This window comes from Aquarana catesbeiana, linkage group LG01 (genome assembly GCF_042186555.1).
Source record: "Aquarana catesbeiana isolate 2022-GZ linkage group LG01, ASM4218655v1, whole genome shotgun sequence".
Classification (NCBI taxonomy): Eukaryota; Metazoa; Chordata; class Amphibia; order Anura; family Ranidae; genus Aquarana; species Aquarana catesbeiana.
In genome coordinates, this window is record NC_133324.1 from 247,252,146 (window position 1) to 247,275,790 (window position 23,645).

General features: G+C 43.6%; 1 protein-coding gene across 4 annotated transcripts in view; it reads right to left on the reverse strand.

Moving 5' to 3' along the window:
- Positions 1-23,645, reverse strand: part of CCDC92 (coiled-coil domain containing 92) — an 87,693-nt gene that overhangs the window by 13,040 nt on the left and 51,008 nt on the right. For 2 of the 4 annotated variants that reach the window (XM_073627640.1, XM_073627666.1), the window contains exons 2-3: positions 17,937-18,101; positions 12,616-12,657 (exon numbers count right to left, since the gene is read on the reverse strand). In XM_073627640.1, the coding sequence (XP_073483741.1) occupies positions 12,616-12,657; positions 17,937-18,066 (172 nt within the window). In that variant the 5' untranslated portion in view covers positions 18,067-18,101. Of the gene's footprint in view, positions 1-12,615; positions 12,658-17,936; positions 18,105-23,645 lie in introns of all 4 variants that reach the window. The other 2 variants (XM_073627649.1, XM_073627657.1) reach the window with 1 other exon arrangement.

Here is a 23,645-nt window from a genome sequence, read left to right on the forward strand (position 1 = left end):
TTCAGCTTTCATCGCTGCTGCACTTCGAATGACAATTGCGCGGTCATGCAACACTGTACCCAAACACATTTTTTATAATTTTCTTCACACAAATAGAGCTTTCTTTTGGTGGTATTTAATCACTGCTGGGTTTTTTATTTTTTACAAAAAAAAAAAAAGACCAAAAATTTTGAAAAAAAAATGTTTTTTACTTTTTTTCGGTCAGTAAATTTTGTAACTAAGTAATTTTTCGCCTTCACTGATGTGCGCTGATGAGGCGGCACTGATAGGCTGAACTGGTGGGCATTGATGAGGTGGCACGTATGGGCACTGATGAGGCGGCACTTATGGGCACTGATGAGGTGGCATTGATAAGGAGGCACTAATATGCCGCACTTATGGGCACTGATAGGTGGCACTGATAGGCACTAATAGGTGGCACGGATAGGCGGTACAGATGGGCATTACTAATGGGCACTGATCGACAGCAGTGATGGACATTGATAGGCAGCACTGATAGGTGGCGCTGACTGGCATCGCTAATGGGCACCGATTGGTGGCACTTGTGGGCACTGATTGCTGCCACTGGTGGTCACTGTATGCTGCCATTGGTGGGCACTGTTTTTTGACACTGTATTTATTTACTGTAATCAGGGCACTGATCGGGGTCGTGCCGCGTCCTAGCAACGCGGTGCATCCGCGATCGCCGTGCTGCACCCCCCGGGCGCATGAGACCAGCCGTTCTGGGATGCCGTCATATGATGGCATCCCAGAATGAGAGCTGCACCGCCCCGCCGTCATTTGATGGTGGGCAGGCAGCAAGCAGTTAAGGGTATCGTCAAACTGCATTTTGCAGCAGGTGCAAACTTTCAGTATCCACCTTTTTTCAACATAATTTGAAGTTTTATTAATATTTGATTATTACTATCAAGTATCTATAAGAGTAATAGCACCACACCTACAATTTTTTTTTCCAGAGCAGAATAGTGCCCCCTTAGTGTGCCCAGAGCAGTAGAGTGCCCCCTTAGTGTGCCCAGAGCAGTAGAATAACCCCTTAGTGTGCCCAGAGCAGAAGAATACCCCCTTAGAGTGCCCAGAGCCGGAGTGCTTCCCTCAGTGCCAAGAGCAGAAGAGTGCCCCGCTTAGTGTGCCCAAAATAGAAGAGTGCCCCCTTAGTGTGCCCAGAGCAGGAGAATAACCCCTTAGTGTTCCCAGAACATGAGAATAACCCCTTAGTGTGCCCAGAGCAGGAGAGCTCCTCTCAGTGCCCAGAGCAGAAGAGTGCCTCTCTGAGTGGCCAGAGTAGGAGTGCTCACCACAGGACCGAGAGCAGAAGAGTGCCCCCTTAGTGTGTCCAGAGCAGAAGAGTGCCCTCTTAGTGTACTCAGAGCAGGAGAATAACCCCTTAGTGTGCCCAGAGCAGAAGAGTGCCTCCTTAGTGTGCCCAGAGCAGGAGAAAAACCCCTTAGTGTGCCCAGAGCAGGAGAATAACCCCTTAGTGTGCCCAGAGCAGGAGGATAACCCCTTAGTGTGCCCAGAGCAGGAAAATAACCCCTTAGTGTGCCCAGAGCAGAAGAGTAACCCCTTACTGTGCCCAGAGCAGAAGAGTGCCCCCTTAGTGTGTCCAGAGCAGAATAATAACCCCTTAGTGTGCCCAGAGCAGGAGAAAAACCCCTTATGCCCCGTACACACGGTCGGACTTTGTTCGGACATTCCGACAACAAAATCCTAGGATTTTTTCCGACGGATGTTGGCTCAAACTTGTTTTGCTTACACACGGTCGCACAAAGTTGTCGGAATTTCCAATCGACAACCACGCGGTCACGTACACCACGTACGACGAGACTAGAAAAGGCCGGTTCAGAACCAAGTGCGGCACCCTTTGGGCTCCTTTTGCTAATCTCGTGTTAGTAAAAGTTTGGTGAGAGACGATTCGCGCTTTTTCAGACTCGTGGCTTTCAGATCGTTTTCTGCTGTTCAGTTTGTGCTTGTGGGTTTGTATCTGCTCTTCAGTGCGTGCAGTCAGTTCGTATCAGAGTTTTCTGTGTGATCTTGCCTGCTCGTTGCTGTTTTTCAGGTTTCTCTTCACAGGCCTTGCTGTTCTTCAGTGCGTTCTGTTACTTCGTTCTGAGCAGCCGACCGTTTTCTAGCCATGTTTCGTATGCGTACTCCTCGTACAGTTCGTGCTGTGCGGGGGCTTGGTGTTGGGGTCCTGACCTTGACACAAGTCCAGTCCATGAACAGGGTGGGGAGGAGTTCATGGACCAAGAATTGGTTGCTTCAGCGTCACCAGTTCTCTCATATGCTTTTGCTCCGTGAGATCCGTGAGAATAATCCTGATGATTTCAGGAACTTTCTCAGGATGACGGACCTCGTGTTCCACCGTTTGTTGGCTTTGCTGACCCCTTATATTAGCAGGCAGGATACCTGCATGAGGCAAGCCATCACTCCGGAGCAGAGGTTGGTCGCTACCTTGCGGTATTTGGCCACAGGGAGAAGCCTGCAAGACCTCAAGTTCTCGACAGGCATCTCCCCCCAGGCTCTTCTTTGTGGACATTTACTGCTTGTGTTTGTTTGAGCTGACCCTGACAGAAATGTGTGGAGTGCAGAAAATGCCGTGATTGTGTAACCTTATACAAAGCACTGTTGGCTGTTATTTACTAAATGCAAAGACACTTTTCACTACAAGTGCACTTGCAACTGCACTTGTAGTGTAAAGTGGATTTCCCCTTAGGAAATAACCCCCATTTTCTCATAAAACAACAATTACATCACCCCAAAAGTGTTGTAGCGTGAGACAATAATCCACACATTCTTGATGAACAATCTTTTTAATACCTGCACAATCACATGTGCATTTACCAAAGGTTTTTCTGACAAACCAACATGTTTGTTGTATACCAATTTTTGTGGTGTCATTATCCAAAATCAAAATGTGCATTTTATAGAAAACAGGCCTGTGTAAAACCAACAAGAAAGACACAAATCTTGATCTTACAAAGTTCACATTTGGTAGAACTGGAAGGCAATATCAGACATGAGTATTTAGGAACTGTGTTTGATATAGCGTTCAGATGGGGGGAAATCACCCCTGGAAAAGCCAAATTTGGAAGATGCACACCAATTTCCCAATGTCAACATGTGCTAGCTGCCATCACGGGGGATCAAGGGATGTGTTTTGGGGGAGAAAGCCCTTCCTCACCGCTACTTTATTATTGAGGAAGGGGTTGCACCCCCAAAACGCGTCCATTGATCTCCCGTGATGGCAGATAGCACATGTTGACACACTGTGTGCATCTTCCATATTTGGCTTTGGGAAAAATCACAAAAACATTTCGCACATTGTAGCACACAAAAGAAGAAAGTGATTTGGAGGGGCTTTAAACTCGCCCCAAAACATCAATGATGTTTTTATATTTTGGAATAACATCATTGATGTTTTGCTTGATGTTTTCCAATTGTAAATTACACCCCATGATCTCCCCGATCAGGATCTGGGCACTTTCGGATGTGAAAGGATCTGGATCCACAACCTCACGATCACCTAAAAAGAGAGGAACCCCAAAATAAATTAGGTTTCAAAAAAATGCCGCAATCCATCTCTTATCGGAGCCTGTGGTCGCAGACACTCACCTGTTGTGGTAACTACTTCCACCACATCTTCATCCTCCTGCTCATCTTGTGTTGGGGGGATTTCCCCTTCTTCCAGAGGGGGGGGGGGCTCTGGTCTCCTCGGATGAGGGGTGTCTTCCGAGTCTTTTCTCCCCTATGTAAAACAAAAATGGTATAATTAGCACACAGATATTTGATGGCAGAACTATAAAGATAAAACATTGCTTGGAAGTGGGGTACAATGATCTATTTTAGCAGAGTTCCAACATGTAGCTTTTTTAGTGTCCTTTGTCAAGCTGCAATACTTTACCTGTTTGGTAAAAGCTTCACAGATGTAGCCCCCCCTATAGTATACACTGGAGCACCTGTGTGGCCCCCTAATAAAAATGGTGTTCTTGTGTCCCACACTAGTGCTCCAGTGTCCAGATGTGAAAACAGCTGCTCAGTGTCCTCTCCTTATACAGAATCTAGTTTGCATTTCATTCTAGTAACAAAGCCATCTACACAACCCAATTCTTTGAAGACAAGTATAGGGCGTCAAAATGGTGGCCAAATGCATATGGCCTAAACAATGGTATTTTATCGTCCGAAATAAAAATGTGTGATCCGAACGAATAATGTGCCCATGAACATGAAAGTTGCCATTTTAAACTGTACAACAGTTCCTAAAAGCACATGGAGCAGCACGAACGTAATAAACATAAAGAATAGGAACACAGCACAACTACTTACTTTTTTGCAGCACTCTCCGGATCTTTCTGTACTGCTCATGTTCTCGTAATTTCAGGTCCGACCACCGCTTCCTGAGCTGATCTTTCGATCGTCGTACCCCGAATTTCCGGTGCAGACTCCTGACCACTTTCGCCATGATCTTGGCCTTTCGGACATTGGGGTTGGGGTAAGGCCCATACTTTCCATCATAGTCGGCCTTCTTCAGGATGTCCACCATCTCCAACATCTCCCCAAAGGACATATTTGAGTCCTTTAATCTCCTTCTGGATCGGGACGTTTCAGGCTCTGGCCTTTCCTCCTCCTCCTCCTCCTCGTTGCTACAATTAGCATGATCCTGCTGTCTATCCGCCATGTGCTCTTCCCCCACTGCGCCGAACGAAAAGGGGCGGGGAATAGACTAGAAAGAACGTCAGGGGCGGGCGGAGTTATACGCATGCGCAGTGTGTATAAATCGTAACGCGCGCGTCTTACATACGATCTGTGAGCGGAGGAAGGAGCATCGGAGACGCCGATCGTGTTAACGAAGGTAGGATCTAAACTTGGGCCTATACTACTTCGAAATGGAAGCCTATATTGTAACAAGATTAGGGGAGTTTGGCCTGACATTAGGCTTTGTCTTGGGTTGTGTCTTACAGAGAAAATGGATGGGTTCAACGACCACAATTTCCTGCCCCTGTTCATAGACAAGTACAGGGAGCTGCCCTGTCTGTGGCAAGTGAGACACCCCCACTATAATCACAAACAGAAGAGGCAGGCAGCGCTGGAGAAACTGCTGGAGTTGGTGAAGCCGATGGTCCCCACAGCAACCATCCCTTATTTGAAAGCTAAAATTGGTGGCCTGAGGAGCACTTATCTTAGGGAGCGCAAGAAGGTCACAGATTCCCAGAGGTCCGGAGCTGCAGCAGATGACATTTATGTCCCCAGGCTGTGTTACTACGAGAGACTGCGATTTCTGTCAGACCACACTGAAGTCAGGGAATCCCTCTCCACTCTTCCTTCCACGCTTCCTTCCACCCCAGCTGAGGCTTCTGATGTCCAACCTGGGCCTTCCAGCCAGGAAGAAGTGGAGGAGCCCAGCTGGAGTCAGGTATAGCATTCTTCTACAGATTTCTGGTCAATAAATAAATGATGTTTATTAGATGTTATTATTGATCACTAATTGCTGATTAAAAAAAGTGCTTTACATATCAATAGACAGTAGTGGGCACCCAAAATTGGGAAAAGAATGAAAACTGCTGGGCTCAGAAGGATAGTCTGCTATATTTGTTAACATTCAATTTGCAGCAGTCAGGAGGTGAAAATTGTGTGTGATTGATGAATAAAAAACTAAAACTATGTCCCTTTTTCATACACAGGAAGACCTCAGCCAGGAGGAGGTTGTGGAATGTGGCAGTCAGGAGGAGGCGGGGATTAGTGGCAGCCAGGAGGAGGCGGGGCTAAGTGTCAGCCAAGAGAAGCCAGGGACAAGTCGCAGCCTGACTGAGTCTCAGGTCCTTCCCCTCCGCCTGCCATATAAACGAGCCAGGAAGGCCATTCCGAGTCCCGTGCAGGATTCAGCGTACAGGCTGATCCAGGAGGCTTCGGCGTCCCTCCGAGCCTTCCCCAGTCCTGAAGAGGCCTTTGCCTGCATGGCTGCCACAAAATTGCAGGGCATGCAGGAGGGTCAACGCAAGATCTCTGAGGACCTGATTTATAAAGTCCTTTGTAAGGGGGAGAGTGGGGAACTGACACACAAGACGGATGTCATTGAGATCGACGATCCTCCTCCTCCTCCTGCTGCCACAACTCCACCACCACAGCCAAAGGCTGGAAGGAAGCGTGGAAAGAAGACCTGAGAGTGATTGCCCTGGGTTCAGTCTGGTCTGACAGAAGCTGCAGTCTCTCGTATGACCACAGCCTGGGGACACAGATGTCATCTGCTGCTTTCCGGATCTCTGGGACTTCTGGACCAGACTGCCCTCCCTTATGATATGGACTCCTCAGGCCACCAATTTTGCTTTTAAATAGTTGATGTCTGCCCCGGGGGTCCAAGGCTTTGCCCACTTCTGCAGTTTCTCCAGCGTTGCCTCCCTCTTTGTTTAGTTGTGAGCCCTTAATAAAATTTTTTTGGGTAAATTCTACTCTCCTGTGTGTGTTTTCATCCAAAAAGGACAGTTTGTTGGTGACGATTCAGGTACATTTCTAAAGTACAATGTGAAATTAACAAGGGACAACAACACCAATCTCCTACAGATTAAATAGAACAACATATTAGTGGTGTTGTGGGAACTTGTCACAAAAAACACACAAACATTTTCGGGAATACAAATCAAAATCACGAAAAAAATAAAAGAATAAAAAAGAGAAACACAAAAAAAAGAATCTACATTAAAGTCCAAAAAAAAAAAAAATTTTGTTGTCAGATGTGAGAAATCAAAATATATTGAGGGAATCCCGATAAATAGTAACGAAATAAGTTTGTGAGAAGTGTGTGTGAATATGAGCAGCAAAACTACTTAATTCTTGTCACATTATAAAGAAGAAGAGAGTGCGCTGTATTAAACCATTTTGAACATTGCAGCATGACGAAAGTGCTGTATCCATTCCGAACGCTACGTTTACCAGAACGAGCTGTCCCGTGTCGGAATTTCTTCTGAGCATGCGTGGCACTTTGTGCGTCGGAACAGGCCACACAAGGTCGGAATTGACGCGATCGGATTTTGTTGTCGGAAAATTTTATCTCCTGCTGTCCAACTTTGTGTGTCGGAAAATCCGATGGAAAATGTCCGATGGCGCCCACACACGGTCGGAATTTCCGACAACACGCTCCGATCGGACATTGTCCATCGGAAAATCCGACCGTGTGTACGGGGCATTAGTGTGCCCAGAGCAGGAGAAAAACCCCTTAGTGTGCCCAGAGCAGGAGAAAAACCCATTAGTGTGCCCAGAGCAGGAGAATAACCCATTAGTGTGCCCAGAGCAGAAGAATAACCCCTTAGTGTGCCCAGAGCAGAAGAGTAACCCCTTACTGTGCCCAGAGCAGAAGAGTGCCCCCTTAGTGTGTCCAGAGCAGAATAATAACCCCTTAGTATGCCCAGAGCAGAAGAGTGTCCCCTTAGTGTGGCCAGAGCAGGAGAATAACCCCTTAGTGTGCCCAGAGCAGGATAATAACCCCTTAGTGTGCCCAGAGCAGAATAATAACCCCTTAAGGTGCCCAGAGCAGAAGAATAACCCCTTAAGGTGCCCAGAGCAGAAGAATAACCCCTTAAGGTGCCCAGAGCAGAAGAGTGCTCCCTTAGTGTGCCCAGAGCAAGAGGAAAACCCCATAATATGCCCAGAACACAGGATTACTCTTATCCAGATCAGGCATGCCCCTACATCAATGCCTGCCACCACCATAGAGGAGGACTGGAGTCACAATTCTTATCCTTCCTCCACTGATAAGGATTGGAGTCACTGTCCCCCCCCCCCCTCCTCCCTCCGCAGGCAGCAGCTCCATAATAAGAATCAGGGTCAGGCAGGTGATGTTGTGATGGTGAGGGGGTGGGTGCAGCCTACCTGCATTTCCAGAAGTAATCCTTCCTCCTCCAGGGCTGGGACAGGAAACTCTCCCCTTGACCTGATCCTGGCTCAGCCCACAGCAGCTCAATATAAGCACACACAGCTCCTGTCTGCCTGGTGGTGACGAGGAAGAGGGACGGGCGTGGCTTTCATGCAGAGAAAGCAAAATTACCTTCCTCCATGGGCTGAGCTGAGCTGGGCTGGACTCGCAAACTTTTCCATCCTCCATAGTGCGGTCAGCAAGTGTAGAGGCGCCACATGTCCCAGTGCTTTTAAAACCTAGTGCCTTTGCAGAGCACTGTGGTCACTCCGTCACTGATATGAGCGCACCAGAATTCACGGAACATCAGCGGCTTATGCGGCCAGAGCCACAGTATCCCTCCTCTAGATGAAAGAGTTCCCAGACCTTTTTTGTCACACAGGGCTTGCAGGTAAAAAATATTCTTTAAAAAATTGTGTGACATTATATTGATAATTCAGGTGTGTAATTTCTGGGGGTGCCTAAAGAATGTTTGGGGGTGCTTTAGCACACCCAGGCACCCACCTGGCGCTGCCCCTGAGGCTAAAAGTTCAGATAACTTTCAAGTACACCAAGTCCAATCAGACCATTCACCTGTAGCCCAAGCACAATAATTTGGGGATGTTTGCTGGTCTGCCAGATTGTTTGATAATCATTGTATGCCCATGGGTACCTTAACCACTTGCTGACCAGGCCTTTTTCTGACATTTGTTGTTTACAAGTAAAAAATCTGTATTTTTTTCTAGAAAATTACTTAAAACTCTAGAGAATAAAATGGCAGTCATTACAATATTTTATGTCACACTGTATTTGCACAGCGGTCTTTCAAACGCAATTTTTTGAGTAAAAATACATTTTAATGAATAAAATAATAATAAAAAAAGACAGTAAAGTTTGCCAAATTTTTGAGATTTTTATGATAATGTGAAAGATGATGTTATGCTGAGTAAATAGATACCTAACATGCCATGTTTTAAAATTGCGCACACTCGTAGAATGGCGAGAAAACTACGGTACTTAAGAACCTCCATAGGCGACGCCTTAAATTTTTTTTACGGGTTACCTGTTTAGAGTTACAGAGGAGGTCCTGCACTGGAATTATTGCTCTCACGCTAACGATCGTGGCGATACCTCACATATGTTGTTTGAACACCGTTTACATATGCGGACACGACTTACATATGCGACTTACATATGCGTTCACTTCTGCGCACGACCATGGAGTAACGGGGCGCTTTCAAATTTGTTTTTTTGTATTTATTTTACTTTTTATTTTTACATTGTCTGTTTATTTATTTTTTGATCACTTTTATTCCTATTACAAGGAATGTAAACATCCCTTGTAATAGAAATAAGCATGCCAGATCCACTTTATTGAGAAATTTGGGGTCAAAAAGACCCCAGATCTCTCATTTACCCTTAAAAGCAAAAAAAAGACAAACATCTCTTTAAGCCTGAGAACAGGAAGGGACGTCAGATGCCACTCCGGTCCTCCAAGGGCATAGAGCCGAGTGGGCGCTATCTTGCCCTCACTCGACTACCTGCCTAGCCATCGGCCACATTGGATAGGTTCTGGGCTTACCGACGACTCCGGTAAGCGGCGCCTCTCCCGCCGGTGATCCCGTGGCAAATCCGCCACTGGGATCACATTTATCAGAAAGCTTGCCGCCTAACAAAAAAAAAAAAATACTGTGGTTATGGCAGCTAGCTGCTGCCAAAAACCCGGTATTTAACGTCAAAGTAATGACGAATATTTACAGTTAGGCGGTCGGTAAGTGGTTAAAATATATACTCACTAGATTTACCATATATACTTTTCCTAAAACATCATGCATATACATATATATACAGTTGTGATCATAAGTTTACATACCCTGGCAGAATTTATGATTTCTTGGCCATTTTTCAGAGAATATAAATGATAACACAAACTTTTTTTTCACTCATGGTTAGTTTTTGGCTAAAGCCATTTCTTATCAATCAACTGTGTCTACTCTTTTTAAATCATAATGACAACATAAACTACCCAAATGACCCTGATCAAAAGTTTACATACCCAAGTTCTTAATACCGTGTATTGCCCCCTTTAACATCAATGACAGCTTGAAGTCTTTTGTGGTATTTGTGGATGAGGCTTTTTTTCTTCTCAAATGGTAAAGCTGGCTATTCCTCTTGGCAAAAAGCCTCCAGTTCCTGCAAATTCTTGGGCTGTCTTGCATGAACTGCACGTTTGAGATCTCCCCAGAGTGGCTCAATGATTTTGAGGTCAGGAGACTGAGATGGCCACTCCAGAACCGTCACTTTATTTTGCTGTAGCCAATGACAGGTCGACTTGGCCTTGTGTTTTGGATCACTGTCATGTTGGAATGCCCAAGTACATCCCATGCACAGCTTCCTGGTTGATGAATGCAAATGTTCCTCCAGTATTTTTTTATAACATACTGCGTTCATCTTGCCGACAATTTTGACCAAATTTCCTGTGCCGTTGTAGCTCACACATCCCCAAAACATCAGCAATACACCTCCGTGTTTCACAGTAGGAATGGTGTACCTTTCATCATAGGCCTTGTTGACTCCTCTCCAAATGTAGCGTTTATGGTTGTGGCCAAAAAGCTAAATTTTGGTCTCATCACTTCAAATGACTTTGTGCCACAAGGTTTGGGGCTTGTCTCTGTGCCGTTTGGCTTATTATAAGCGGGATACTTTGTAGCATTTTCATAGTAATGGCTTTCTTCTGGCAACTTGACCATGCAGCCCATCTTTCTTCAAGTGCCTCCTTATTGTGCATCTTGAAACAGCCACGCCACGTTTTCAGAGAGTCCTGTATTTCACCTGAAGTTATTTGTGGGTTTTTCTTTGCATCCCGAACTATTTTCCTGGCAGTTGTGGCTGAAGTTTTAGTTGGTCTACCTGACCGTGGTTTGGTTTCCCCATGAGTCAGAATCCAGAAACGTCAGTGCAGCACTGAATGAAAGATGCAAGGGTCTGTCAGAAGTCCAGAAACTGGTGAGGATGGTTACCTTTAATAGCCATTCAAACCCCTTTGTGTCAACTTGTGTGCATGTTATCAGGCCAGAATCACCAGGGGATGTAAACTTTTCACCAGGGTCATTTGGGTAGTTTTTGTCGTGACGATTTAAAAAGAGTAAACACAGTTGATGGATAACAAATGGCTTCAGCCAAACACTAACCATGAGTGAAAGAAATATTTTTGTGTTATCATGTTATCATTCATACATACACACACACATATATATATATATATACACACACACACACTTACATATATACACCACACACATATACATACATACACACATGAACACTTTTAGATATTTATTGGAGAACTGCAAAGAGAATGGCTTAGTCCACATACTGCAGAGAATAAAATATTTATGAAATTGCCATACTATATTCCTTCACAAGCTCAGATTTCAGTCTGCAAGCAGTGCTGTGTTTTGGAAGTGGCATCACATAAAAGGCTGGTGTGTGCATGCTCAAGGACACTAATGGCCAGAAAATCAATAAGAAGGGTCATTTGTTTTTCCTAGGTCTAGCTTTGCAATGATGTGTCAGCTAAGAGATTATCAATACAACCTGCAACACGATTTCATGCAACATCTATAACTGTTCTGTAAATGCCTCTCCTGAAAATCTCAGGGGAAGTTTTAGAAAATAAGGCACAGATGCAGTGAAAGGCTGGTAATTCGCTCCTTAGTGACACTTAAAAAGAGACAGCCAGTTGAGTATTCCTTACATTTCCTTACATTTTTGCAGTCTTAAAGTGGTTGTAAAGGCAGAAGTTTTTTTTATCTTAATGCATTCTTTGCATTAAGATTAAATGCCTTCTGTGTGCAGCAGCCACCCCAGCACCCCCTAATACTTATCTGAGCCCCATCTCTATCCAGCAATGTCCACGAGTGCCTCGGCCATCCGGGACTCTCCCTCTTGATTGGCTGAGACACAGCAGCGGTGCCATTGGCTCCCGCTTCTGGCAATCAACGTCAGTTAGCCAATCAGGAGAGAAAGGGGGTGGGCTGAACTGGGGGTTTGTGTCTGAATGTTCACAGGGAGATATGACTCGGCTCAGGTGCCCACATAGCAAGGTGCTTGCTGTGAGGGCACTCAACAGGAGGGAGGGGCCAGGAGAGCCAAAGAGGGAACCAAGAAGAGGAGGATTTGGTCTGCTTTGTGCAAAACCACTTCACAGAATAGGTAAGTATAACATGTTTATTATTTTTATAGAAAAAAAAACAAGACTTTAGTATCCATTTAAATATAACTGTGTAATGGATTTATAACTCTATACTGAACTAGGCAAGGATTGATACTATTTTATCTTATAACTATTAACACGTCGCAGCTCTGTCTAAGCAAATCCTTAAAATAAAAGTCACGAAGGAAAGCACAAGAAGCCCTAACAAGAGGAATCATTACAAAGAGAGCAGTGTGTGCTGCGTCTAAATGCCGAGTTGGCACAAGCTCTTGTCTTCCTTTATCATCACCATCTCATAGACTGGACTCTTTATATCGTGTTTATGTTTTCTGGACCAGGGGAAAAAAAATGATCCCTTGTTTTTTACAACGTTTAAATAAATAATATTGATTACCATTATGTATGTTTACATAGTGTATGTTACGATTACAAGAGCACAGCAAATTGTTTCAACTAAAACATCTGAAGACACTACATTTTGCAGTATTAAATAATTCTGACGATGAAAACATCATACCTGTCTGGTCAGAACTCTTCACTGTAAGTTCATATGTCAGATCTGTGAAAAAATTGAAAGAGCATAAAATTTAATACATCATTTAAATTTTGATTAAAACATTCTCTATATATTAAAAGTAGGGCACTGCTTAGTGTATCATAATTCCTCTAATAGTTACCTTAAAATCCAGTGCATAAAAAGGTGACAAAGTACAACAATAGAAATAAATAACATGCGTTCTGGAGGTTATATGCAGTAATCATTTACAACAATGTTATTACATAATCATACAATGTCCATATAGATAAAGTTTACTTCTTCCGCAATCACTGTGATATATGACATACAGTCCACTACTAAAGTTGCAGTCCAAAATTCAGTGCAATGAGTACACTCTACAATCCACTATTTGGTATGCATTCCCAACTACGAGTACTATATGCTCACCTCCAAATGTTGACCTATATATCCAATAGGTGTAACACAGCCTTCCCCTAATTTTGGGATAATAAACCATGATATTCTCCTCTCCACACCCTGGATGGCCAGTAGTCTGCCAAATTACCGTGCAGTATGCCCTTCTTTTTCTGTTCAGAACAGGTAACGGTTTCATCACGTCCTGTTTTCTGTACAGAAGGGTTTGATTCATTAGCCAAGCCAAATCAAATCCTTCCATACAGAAAATAGTTACTTGTTCAGAACAGAAAAGTATACTGCGTGGTGAGCCAGAGGGAGGTGGATTTTGAGAGCTGGTAACTCCAAAGGAATAAGGTGCTGAACCAAAATTAGAGGAAGGCAGTGTTTGACCTATTGGATATATAGGTGAACATATGAAGGTGAGGGTATAGTGCACTTGGTGGGGAATGAGCATGTGACACCAAAAAGTGGATTGTGGAGTGTACTCATGGTGGAGCACTGAATTTTGCAGTGCAACATTAGTAGATGACTTTATATCATATTGTGGTGATCGGATAGAAGGAAACTTTATGTATATGGCCATTGTATGATTAGGTTATAACATTTTTGTGAATGATTACTGTATATAATTTCCAGCAAACAAGTTATTTATTTCTATTTTTGTACTGTCACTTTTTTGTGCAGTAGATTTTAAGGTAACCAGTAGAAGGATTTTTAAGCAGTAAGCACTAACAATGCTTAGTGCTTAAAGGTCAAACAAGGCCTTTAAGAGGTCTTCAAACCACCCATTAACTGAATCCTTAAAAGAGGGAACATCCTCAACATAACTGTAAGGTGTTTATTGAGAACTGAAAATGGCAGTATCCACTACAGGAATAGCCCATTTCTTCTTAAAATCCTTTTCCATAGGTTAAATGTCAGCAAAAAGCTGAAGGACTGAATACTCTTTCAGGATTAGGCCAGTTCTCATAATGTGCACAATAAATCTTTGCATGTATGAGAAAAGATTTTCTTGACTTAAACAGCCTTTAGTGTCCATAGGGACTTGTTTAGGATGTGGAAAGTCTGATGCTGCTCCAAAGTAGATGCAAGGTTGTAGCTTGTGGTTCATAAAATGCAGGGGAAGAAAAGTTTCTGCAGTCTCCACTACAAAATCAGGGTCCTTAAAGCGGAGTTCCACACAAAAATGGAACTTCCGCTTTTCGGAACCCTCCCCCCCTCCGGTGTCACATTTGGCACCTTTCAGATTTGCACCCACTTCCGGCATAGACTCCCATGGGAGTCTATGCCTCTTCCCATCCCGACCGCGCTGTCTGCTGGGAACACACAGCTCCCAGGAGAGAGCGGGGACTACTAAGGACGCGCAGCGCGACTCGCGCATGCGCAGTAGGGAACCGGGAAGTGAAGCCGCAACGCTTCACTTCCTGATTCCCTCACCTAGGATGGCGGCGGCAGCTGCCGAGAACCGAGCGGGTTCTCGGCGTCCCCTGCCGACATCGCTGGACCCTGGGACAGGTAAGTGGCCATGTATTAAAAGTCAGCAGCTGCAGTATTTGTAGCTGCTGGCTTTTAATATTTTTTTTTTTTTGGCGGTGTGGGTGAACCCCCGCTTTAATACTTTCCTCCATAATATCCTTTACTCTGATTTCTGAGCAGGGTCAGGGGGAAAAAAAAAAAAGAGGATATACTGACCTGGAAACTGCTAGATAGCCCAGGCAATAAACAATCAGATCTTGACAAATGTGTCAGAAGAAGAAGCATGATCATGAACACAGACAAGTGGGACCTGTGTTCCTCAATGGACTCCAAGAAAAAAATTTTTGTGGCGAGTACAAATATCTCATCCTCTTGTTCGCAGAGGGACACAGGAAGCTATTTGACCTTTGGAATGTCCAAAACAGTCCAACTAAATATTAACAGGCCCATGAAAACAAGCATAATTAGGGGCTGCTTGCAGCTCCAAAGAACCACCTGAAGTATCTACTCCTGAGCTGGCATTTGAAGAGGCTGCAAAACCCACCAGGTAGAACATGTGAACGGAAGACCAGGTGGCAGCCTTGCAAATCTGGGAAACAGTTGCTTGATGTCAAAAGAGCAAGAAGCACTCACAGATTTGGTAGATTATACTTTGATATGGAAGAATGGATAAAAAAGAGGGGGGTGGGGAAACCTTAGATGAAGGAACCCTGGGGAAAAGCGTCTACTAGGGCAGCAAAGGGCAATACTAGAGTCTGATGAAAATATAGAAAAGTTTGAGCCATGTTTTTATTCTGAATTTGAATAAACTTTTCTATATTTTCATCAGACTCTAGTATTGCCCTTTGCTGCCCTAGTAGCTGCTTTTTCCCGAGGTTCCCTCATCTGAGGTTTCCCCTAACCCCTCTTTTTTGTCTAGTCTGCCTGGCTACGGCAGCAACACCTGACTAGGGCGAGTGGCACTGGATCTGAATTAACCAATGTAAAAAGTAGAGGTGCTATTAGTGGACCTGTCACTCTCTTGCACTGTATTTGTAAGGAAGAATGGAACCTGATCCTTGAGACCATAGGCTTGAATGATGATCTGTCTGAACCAACTAGAGACTGAAGAACATGAAGCCGATGCACCCTTTTCGAGTCCTTCTGGAATTACAAAAAGCAAACCAGTCTTCCTGAAAGAAGTAGTGGCTGAGAGACAGATTCACACAGTCCGAACCACATCCGGACAATGGACAGAGGGACAGATAAACAATGTTCTGGAAGCTGGACGGAGGGACTGATAAACAATGTTCTGGTTGAGGCAAAAGGCAGAAATTACCTTAGGCGAAAAGTTGTGGCAAAAAATAGGGATGCCATTTTGGACAATAACCTTGCAAACATTCAGATTCAGCTTTAGATCCTACGAAGTCAGAGGAGAACAGACAGAAAAGCTACATGGGACACACTCTGTAAAAAAGGTCTTTAGAGAGTGAGAGGCCAATGGTCTCTGAAACAAAATAAAAAACCTAACACTTGATAGTGCTGACAGACAGATGCTGGTGTAGTCCCAGCTGTAGGAAGGAGAGAGTTCATCTCACAGAGAAACTGCTGGAGTGGAAGCCGAAAGACTCAAACCAAGTGAAGTATGCCTTCCATATCCAAACATGGAACCAGGGTTTCAACAGCAACTGTAAAGCAGGATGGCACACTGGTCCTTGAGACAGAAGATCCTGATGACCTGGAAAAGCTCACAGAGCGTCTGCTAGGAATCTTACCAGGTCAGTGTACCACGCCTGCCTGACAGTCCTTTGCAGAGAATCCCCTGAATGTCTTCCAGCTCAATCCTATGAAGCAGATGAGGAACAAGTTTCAGGACAGAAAAGTAATAGTTCAGGATGTACTCATCTCATGGAGCCACCAGAGCATCCACTGCCTCTGCTAGGGGATCCCTGTACCTGGAGGCAAACTTTTCCAGTTTGTTTTTGAACCTGGAGGCCAGGAAGCCCATATTCAGCATCTCTTCATATGTGACACTGGTTCTAGATCATCTTTGGGTGCAAGGACCACTACTTTGGGTCCAGGCATTGGCTTAGGCTGACTGCATGCCAATTTTGTCTGCTCCTAGCGTACAAAGCCTAGACGTTAAGTTCTGCCCAGGACAGAATCTGATCTCTCTCTCTTACTGCGGCAAGACTTCCGGTTCTACCGTGATGATTTATGTAGGCCACCGCCTTGGTGTTGTCCAACTGAATACAGACCAGGGGATCCTCCAGCAGAATGGTCCAAAGCTGTAGAGAAAGCCAAATCACTTGACATACCAGATTACCAATCAGGAGATTCTCCCGATGATCAAGTCTCCTGACAGGGTGTGCCCGAAACAGGGTGTTTGAGAGGAACCTTCAACCATGTAGCCAAATAATTAAAACCTATCAGTATGCAGTTTTTCTGGCACTAATGACAGGTTTATATAACTAGAACAGGGTGGTTTACAAACTTCACACCTCCATGCTGTTGTTGGACAATCAATATCTGCATTCACACATCCCATGGTGCTTCTTGTGTGGCTACAATTGCCGGGGTATGTTCCTGACATTCATTAGAACTGGGTCTTGGATAAACTAGGAAACATCTTCAACATTACAAAGTCATGTCCTGTTGGAGGTGACTAATTATTACGTATACAATAATCTGGATATATGAGAACCTTTAAAGATGTAGCTGTAACTTACTTTTTGTATGCTAAAATGACAGTTCCCTAAAATATCTTATTTGCAAAGAGAATGCTTATAACATATTACAATTACTACACAAGCAGAGCAGCAGGCTGCCAGTAAGAAACAAGTAACAATTAACCAAATTGTTATTGTAGGCTGCGAACATACAGGTGTCATAGCAGCGTGTTGCATCCAGTTAACCAGCTGGCTTCTGCACAATGAATAAGGATGGACAACAAAGGAGAATTATATATGATGTATACTTAAACTATCCTTAGTCATGTATTAATGACCACAATTTTATATGTAGCAATGAGGATAGGGACAAAGGTTAGGTATCCCCATAGCAGCCAGAACTTTTCTGGACCTACACACACAGAAGATTCAATAATTGATACTGTACATTTTAAAAAAAAACACACCCATCATCTCTTTTTCTAAAATGTTCTTTTATGGGCTGGGTGGATATCTAATTTCTGATGGATATGGATCTTGTATCTTTACTCTTTACCAAGTACTGTATTCCTCCAATGGAATGGTTTTGATGTTGTTCCAGCAACTATGTGAATGACAGTTAATGCGATTTACTATATTTTCTGCTTCAGTGCAACTCTGAAAAAGATGTCTTACAATATGTATGAGCCAGTCAGCTGAAATAAATGTTACAAGCTACTGCACTATATCAACCTACAATGCGACTTCCAGCTTTACTAAACACAAAATCATCAATATGGACACCATATCCATCATTACCTGTGCAATGCTGCTGCAGCCGACGGATTTCAGCGTGCAAACCTTTCAGTGTATTGGCATGCTCCTGCTGCAGGAACAGCAGATTCTTCTGAGCACTCTGCAGCTGGTTCTCCAGATTAATAGAGGCCATTCTGATTCCCGCTCACAACAGAGGAAGATTTCAACCTGCTATAAAAATACTTGATTAGATCCTTACTATGATATTTAAACACTGAACAAAAAATACATGCACATTTAATAAAGCAGTGAATAAAAAATTACATCAAAGACATTGACAATATTACCAAATATGAAATAAATAGTTACTGCTATTTGTATCCCCCTCACTATGGATACTATCTGGATTGAGGTAGTATGTGTTCTGTTGCATTGGTCTTTTGGATGCTTTAGTTTTTTTTTCCACCTCCTAAAAAACATAATCTTATCTTTTTCTGCTCAGGATTGTCCTAGCTTGCATGTCTGACTACTGTACTTGGGGAAATTAGATTCTAAATTCCTTAATGAGAAGGAGTGCTGTGAATTGTGTGTTCTTTTAACTGATATAAAATTTCTTGCCACCTTTGATTTAAACAAGCAAAATAAATATATACAGTGGGGGTCAAAAGTTTTAAAGGGGTTGTAAAGGTTCACGTTTTTTCACCTTAATACATCCTATGCATTAAGGTGGAAAAACATCCAACAATGCCGGCCCCCCCAGCCCCCCTGTTTTACTTACCTGACCCCTCGAAAGTCCCGCGCTCGCTCCCGACATCCTCTTCGTCGCTCAGTCTGGCCGTTGACTGGCTAAAATGGATGGATTGAAAGCAGCGCAGCCATTGGCTTGCGCTGTTGTCAATCACATCCAATGATGCGGCATGTCGGGGGCGGGGACGAGTGATACAGTCGGCGGCTATAGCCGCCAGCTGTATCACAGGAGCGCGCCCGCAAGAACAAAACACCATGCGAGAGAGCTCGCATGAAGGTGTTTAGTTCCTGTGGGGAGGAGCTGAGACAGCCGCGAGGGACCCCAGAAGACCAGGTTCAGGGCCACTCTGTGCAAAACGAGCTGCACAGTGGAGGTAAGTATAACATGTTTGTTATTTAAAAAAAAAAAAAAATTAGCCTTTTAAGAATGACAGATATTAATTTTCTTTAAGTCTGCTGCTTCACTGTTTTTGGATCTTTTTGTCAGATGTTACTATGGTATACTGAAGTTTATTTACAAGCATTTCATAAGTGTCAAATGCTTTTATTGACAATTACATAAAATTTTTGCAAAGAGTCAATATTTGCAGTGTTGACCCTTCTTTTTCAAGACTTCTCCCATTTGCCCTGGCATGCTGTCAATCAACTTCTGGGCCACATCCTGACTGATGGCAGCCCATTCTTGCATAATCAATGCTTGGCGTTTGTCAGAATCAGTGGGATTTTTTTTTTTGTTCACCAGCCTCTTGAGGATTGACCACAAGTTCTCAATGGGATTAAGGTCTGGGGAGTTCCTGGCCATGGACCCAACATTTGGATGTTTTGTTCCCCAAGCCACTTAGTGATCACTTTTGCCTTATGTCAAGGTGCTCCATCATTCTGGAAAAGGCATTGCTCGTCACCAAACTGTTCTTGGATGGTTGGGAGAACTTGCTCTTTGATGATGTTTTTGTACCATTCTTTATTCATGGCTGTGTTCTTAGGCAAAATTGTGAGTGAGCCCACTCCCTTGGCTGAGAAGCAACCCCACACATGAATGGTCTCAGGATGCTTTACTTGGCAATACACAAGACTGATGGTATCGCTCACCTTTTCTGCTCCGGTAAAGTTTTTTTCCGGATGCCCCAAACAATCGCAAAGGGGATTCTTCAGAGAAAATGACTTTACCCTGGTCCTCAGCAGTCCAACCCCTGTACCTTTTGCAGAATATCAATCTGTCCTTGATGCTTTTCCTGGAGTGAAGTGGCTTCTTTGCTGCCCTTCTTGACACCAGGCCATCCTCCAAAAGTCTTCTCCTCACTGTGAGTGCAGATCTACTCACAACTGCCTACTGCCATTCCTGAGCAGTTCTGCACTGGTGATGCCCCAATCCCGCAGCTGAATCAACTGTAGGAGACGTTCATGGCACTTGCAGGACTTTCTTGGATGCCCTGAAGCTTTCTTCACAAATGCAGTGGAAATGTTTTTTTATGGGATTAAGTTCATTTTCATGGCAAAGAGGAACTTTGCAACTAATTGCAATTCATCTGATCACTCTTGATAACATTCTGGAGTATATGCAAATTGCCATCATAAAAACTAAGGCAGCAGACTTTGTGAAAATTCATATTTGTGTAATTCTCAAAACTTTTGGCAATGGCTGTACAACCCACTGTCACACAAACTGGTAGTAAACTAATAAAACTTCAAATTCAGTCATCAGTTGTTCACAGAATGGCAAAGGATACACAGTATTATGCAGATACAGTAGACTGTAGCTCAGGAAGCAATACAATACAGCTTGTTCTTTAAAAATTAAAATTGAGAGAAGTTCTTCCACTGCCTGTAACATGACCAGTAAATGGGGAAGAGAATCCTGTGACTGATCAGACTCCAGCCCATTCACAGATCATTTTACAGGCGGTGTAGTCAGTGAAAGAACTTCTCTCAATAGAGCAGAGGGCGTCATCATATTCCCTTTAGTGCAGCTGAGTCCGCAGACCCGAAGCAGTTAACCCTTACAGCACTGGAAGTTCAGCATCATGAAGAGTGCAGCCCAGCTATGAAGATTTCTACAGAATTCAGTAGCCTTAAGGCGGAGGTTCGCTGAAAAAAAAATATTAAAAGCCAGCAGCTACAAATACTGCAGCTGCTGACTTTAAATATATGGACACTTACCTGTCCAGGGAGCCCGCGGTGTCGGCAGCCGAAGCCGATCCGTCCTTCGGCTCTCGGCTGCTGCCGCCGCCATCCTCGGTAAGGGAATAAGGAAGTGAAGCCGTGCGGCTTCACTTCTTGGTTCCCTACTGCGCATGCGTGAGTCATGCTGCGCGTCCTCTCAGGTCCCTGCTGTATTCTGTGTCTCACAGAATACAGCGGTGGAGGAGGACAGAGTAGGCGGCGGAAGTGGCGTAGGTCACCGCAATCACCTTGGCGATCTATGCCAGGAAGTGGGAACAAATACCTGTATTAGACAGGTATCTGCTCCCTCCTCCCCCCTGAAAGGTGCCAAATGTGACACCGGGGGGGGGATCCAAAAAGTGGAAGTTGCATTTTTGGGTGGAACTCCACTTTAACATTAAGGGCCATACTTCAGTTCAGTTTTAAAAACCGCGTAGGTCGCTACCCTGAAAACTCAAGTCCCCTGGTAATGGGATGTGAGCATTCATAATAGCCCAAATAGGAACTCTGCTAGATATAGACATGTATAATGCTGCCTAAACATACAGTGAATATTAGTAACAATTCCAAATCAGTAAGGAGGAAAAAATTGCTTGCCACCTGTCAATGTAACTAGTATTACTGAACATTAGATTTTAGATAACAACTGGTATAGGAAATATATGGAATACTGTAGGTAGTTTGTTTTAAAAACAGCACTATTATTTAAAGTGGATGTAAACCTGATTCATGAAATTTGACCTAGGCATATATATATTTATAGTGTTTTCTTAGATCTCTCCAAAGCCCTGAGTCCTGTGTCTTTCCGCTGTTTTGTTGCTCTGTTATCAGCATTATAACTTCTGACAAGTCACTATCAACCAAGTTAAAACCAGCCTGAAATTTGTGTTGAGGGAGGTTGCTATAAATAGATTAGCAGAGAGCTTGACTTGTCACATCACAGCTCTGCAAGTCTTTGCCTATGGGGGGGGGGGGGGGGTGACTTTCCTCCAATCAGCTTTCTTGGCTGTATGCCAAGAATCCACTCCAAGTGCTGAACAGCAAGAGAAAATCTCTAACACCATGTGCATTTTCTAAACAGTATATAAGGCTGAAGACAGCAGATATACTTCATCCCTGTGTATCATCTGATGCTGGAGTATAGGAGAGTGTTTACATCCACCTTAACCACTTGCCGACCGCTGCACGCCAATATACGCTGGCACAATGGCAGTGGTGGGAAAATGGGCGTAACCGTATGTCCCCTTTAATTGAAGGGGCAAGCAGGCTAGCGCCGCGTACAGTGTGACCATGCTCGCGGGACCGGCGGACTCGATGTCCGCCTGTCTCCTGGCGTTCGTGTCATGGAGCCGCAACATGGGGAAGTGCCTATGTAAACAAGGCATTTCTCCGTTCTGCTTTGTGACATGACAGAGATCACTGGTCCCTGTCATCGGGAGCAGTGATTGCTGTCATGTGAGTTGAAGCCCATTCCCCCACAGTTAGAATCACTCCCTAGGACACACTTAACCCCTTGATCGCCCTATCGTGTTTAACCCTTTCCCTGCCAGTTTCATTTACACAGTAATCAGTGCATTTTTATAGCACTGATCGCTGTATAAATGACAATGGTCCCAAAATAGTGTCAAAAGTGTCTGATGTGTCCGCCATAATGTCGCAGATCGCCATCATTACTAATACAAAAAAAAAAATTATGATAAAAATACCATAAAACTATCCCCTATTTTGTAGACGTTATAACTTTTTTTTCCAAACCAATCAATATATGCTTATTACGATTCTTTTTACCAAAAATATGTAGCAAAATACATATCGGCCTAAACTGAGGAAAAAAATTTTTTTTTATATATATATTTTTGGGGGATATTTATTATAGCAAAAAGTAAAAAATATTGCTTTTTTTTCAAAATTGTCGCTCTTTTTTTGTTTATAGCGCAAAAAATAAAAACCGCAGAGCTGATCAAATACCACCAAAAGAAAGCTCTATTTATGGAAAAAAGGATGTCAATTTTGTTTGGGTGCAACGTCGCATGACCGCGCAATTGTCAGTTAAAGCAACGCAGTGCCGAATCGCAAAAAGTGCTCTGGTCAGGAAGGGGGTAAAATCTTCCGGGGCTGAAGCGGTTAAAGAAGGAAAGAATGAAAATATTTCGACATAAAATATGAAATCATTTTGGCTAGTGTAACTGTAAATTGACCTACCCTGTAAGCTGTACTCACAATAACACACTGTGATAACTATGAAAGTAGCACCTTTCTACAATATGATACATGTCACAATCTATATGCTCACCTTGTAATACAACACTCACATGGGATTTAAAGCAGTGGAAAATTTCAGAAGCTCGGTAGCCAATACACCTAAAAATATTACAAATGACATTTACCATTAATGTGTTTTAGTGTGAGGACAATTCCACTGATTCCTTAAAGTGCCTTCTGGCCCACAGACTGCACCAACAAGCTTAGATTTATGTGCCCCATTCTGATTTACATATATTTAATATTTTCTTCACTTCCCTTTCTTTGTATACAATACAATCCTGCTTAATATATTCCCTAAATTATGTACACAATATGATGGACTGCAGAGCTCCTCAATGTGTACTCTTCCATAATCTTCTTTTCATATTTCTTACATCCCTTTCTATGCACCTATTTTTTTTACCATTTCAGAGTTCCTTATGTGCAAGTATGTGGAGATATTAGGGGTGGGGTTGGTCATTGCTGTCAGTATGGTCAGTTTCTTTAGAGCACTGATGAGAGAAGAAAAGGCAAGCTAAATCAGCCTTACTTTTTATTATCAATGTATACCGAGACCATGAAGACAATATATGCACTAACAGGCACAAAGAAGCATTTAAG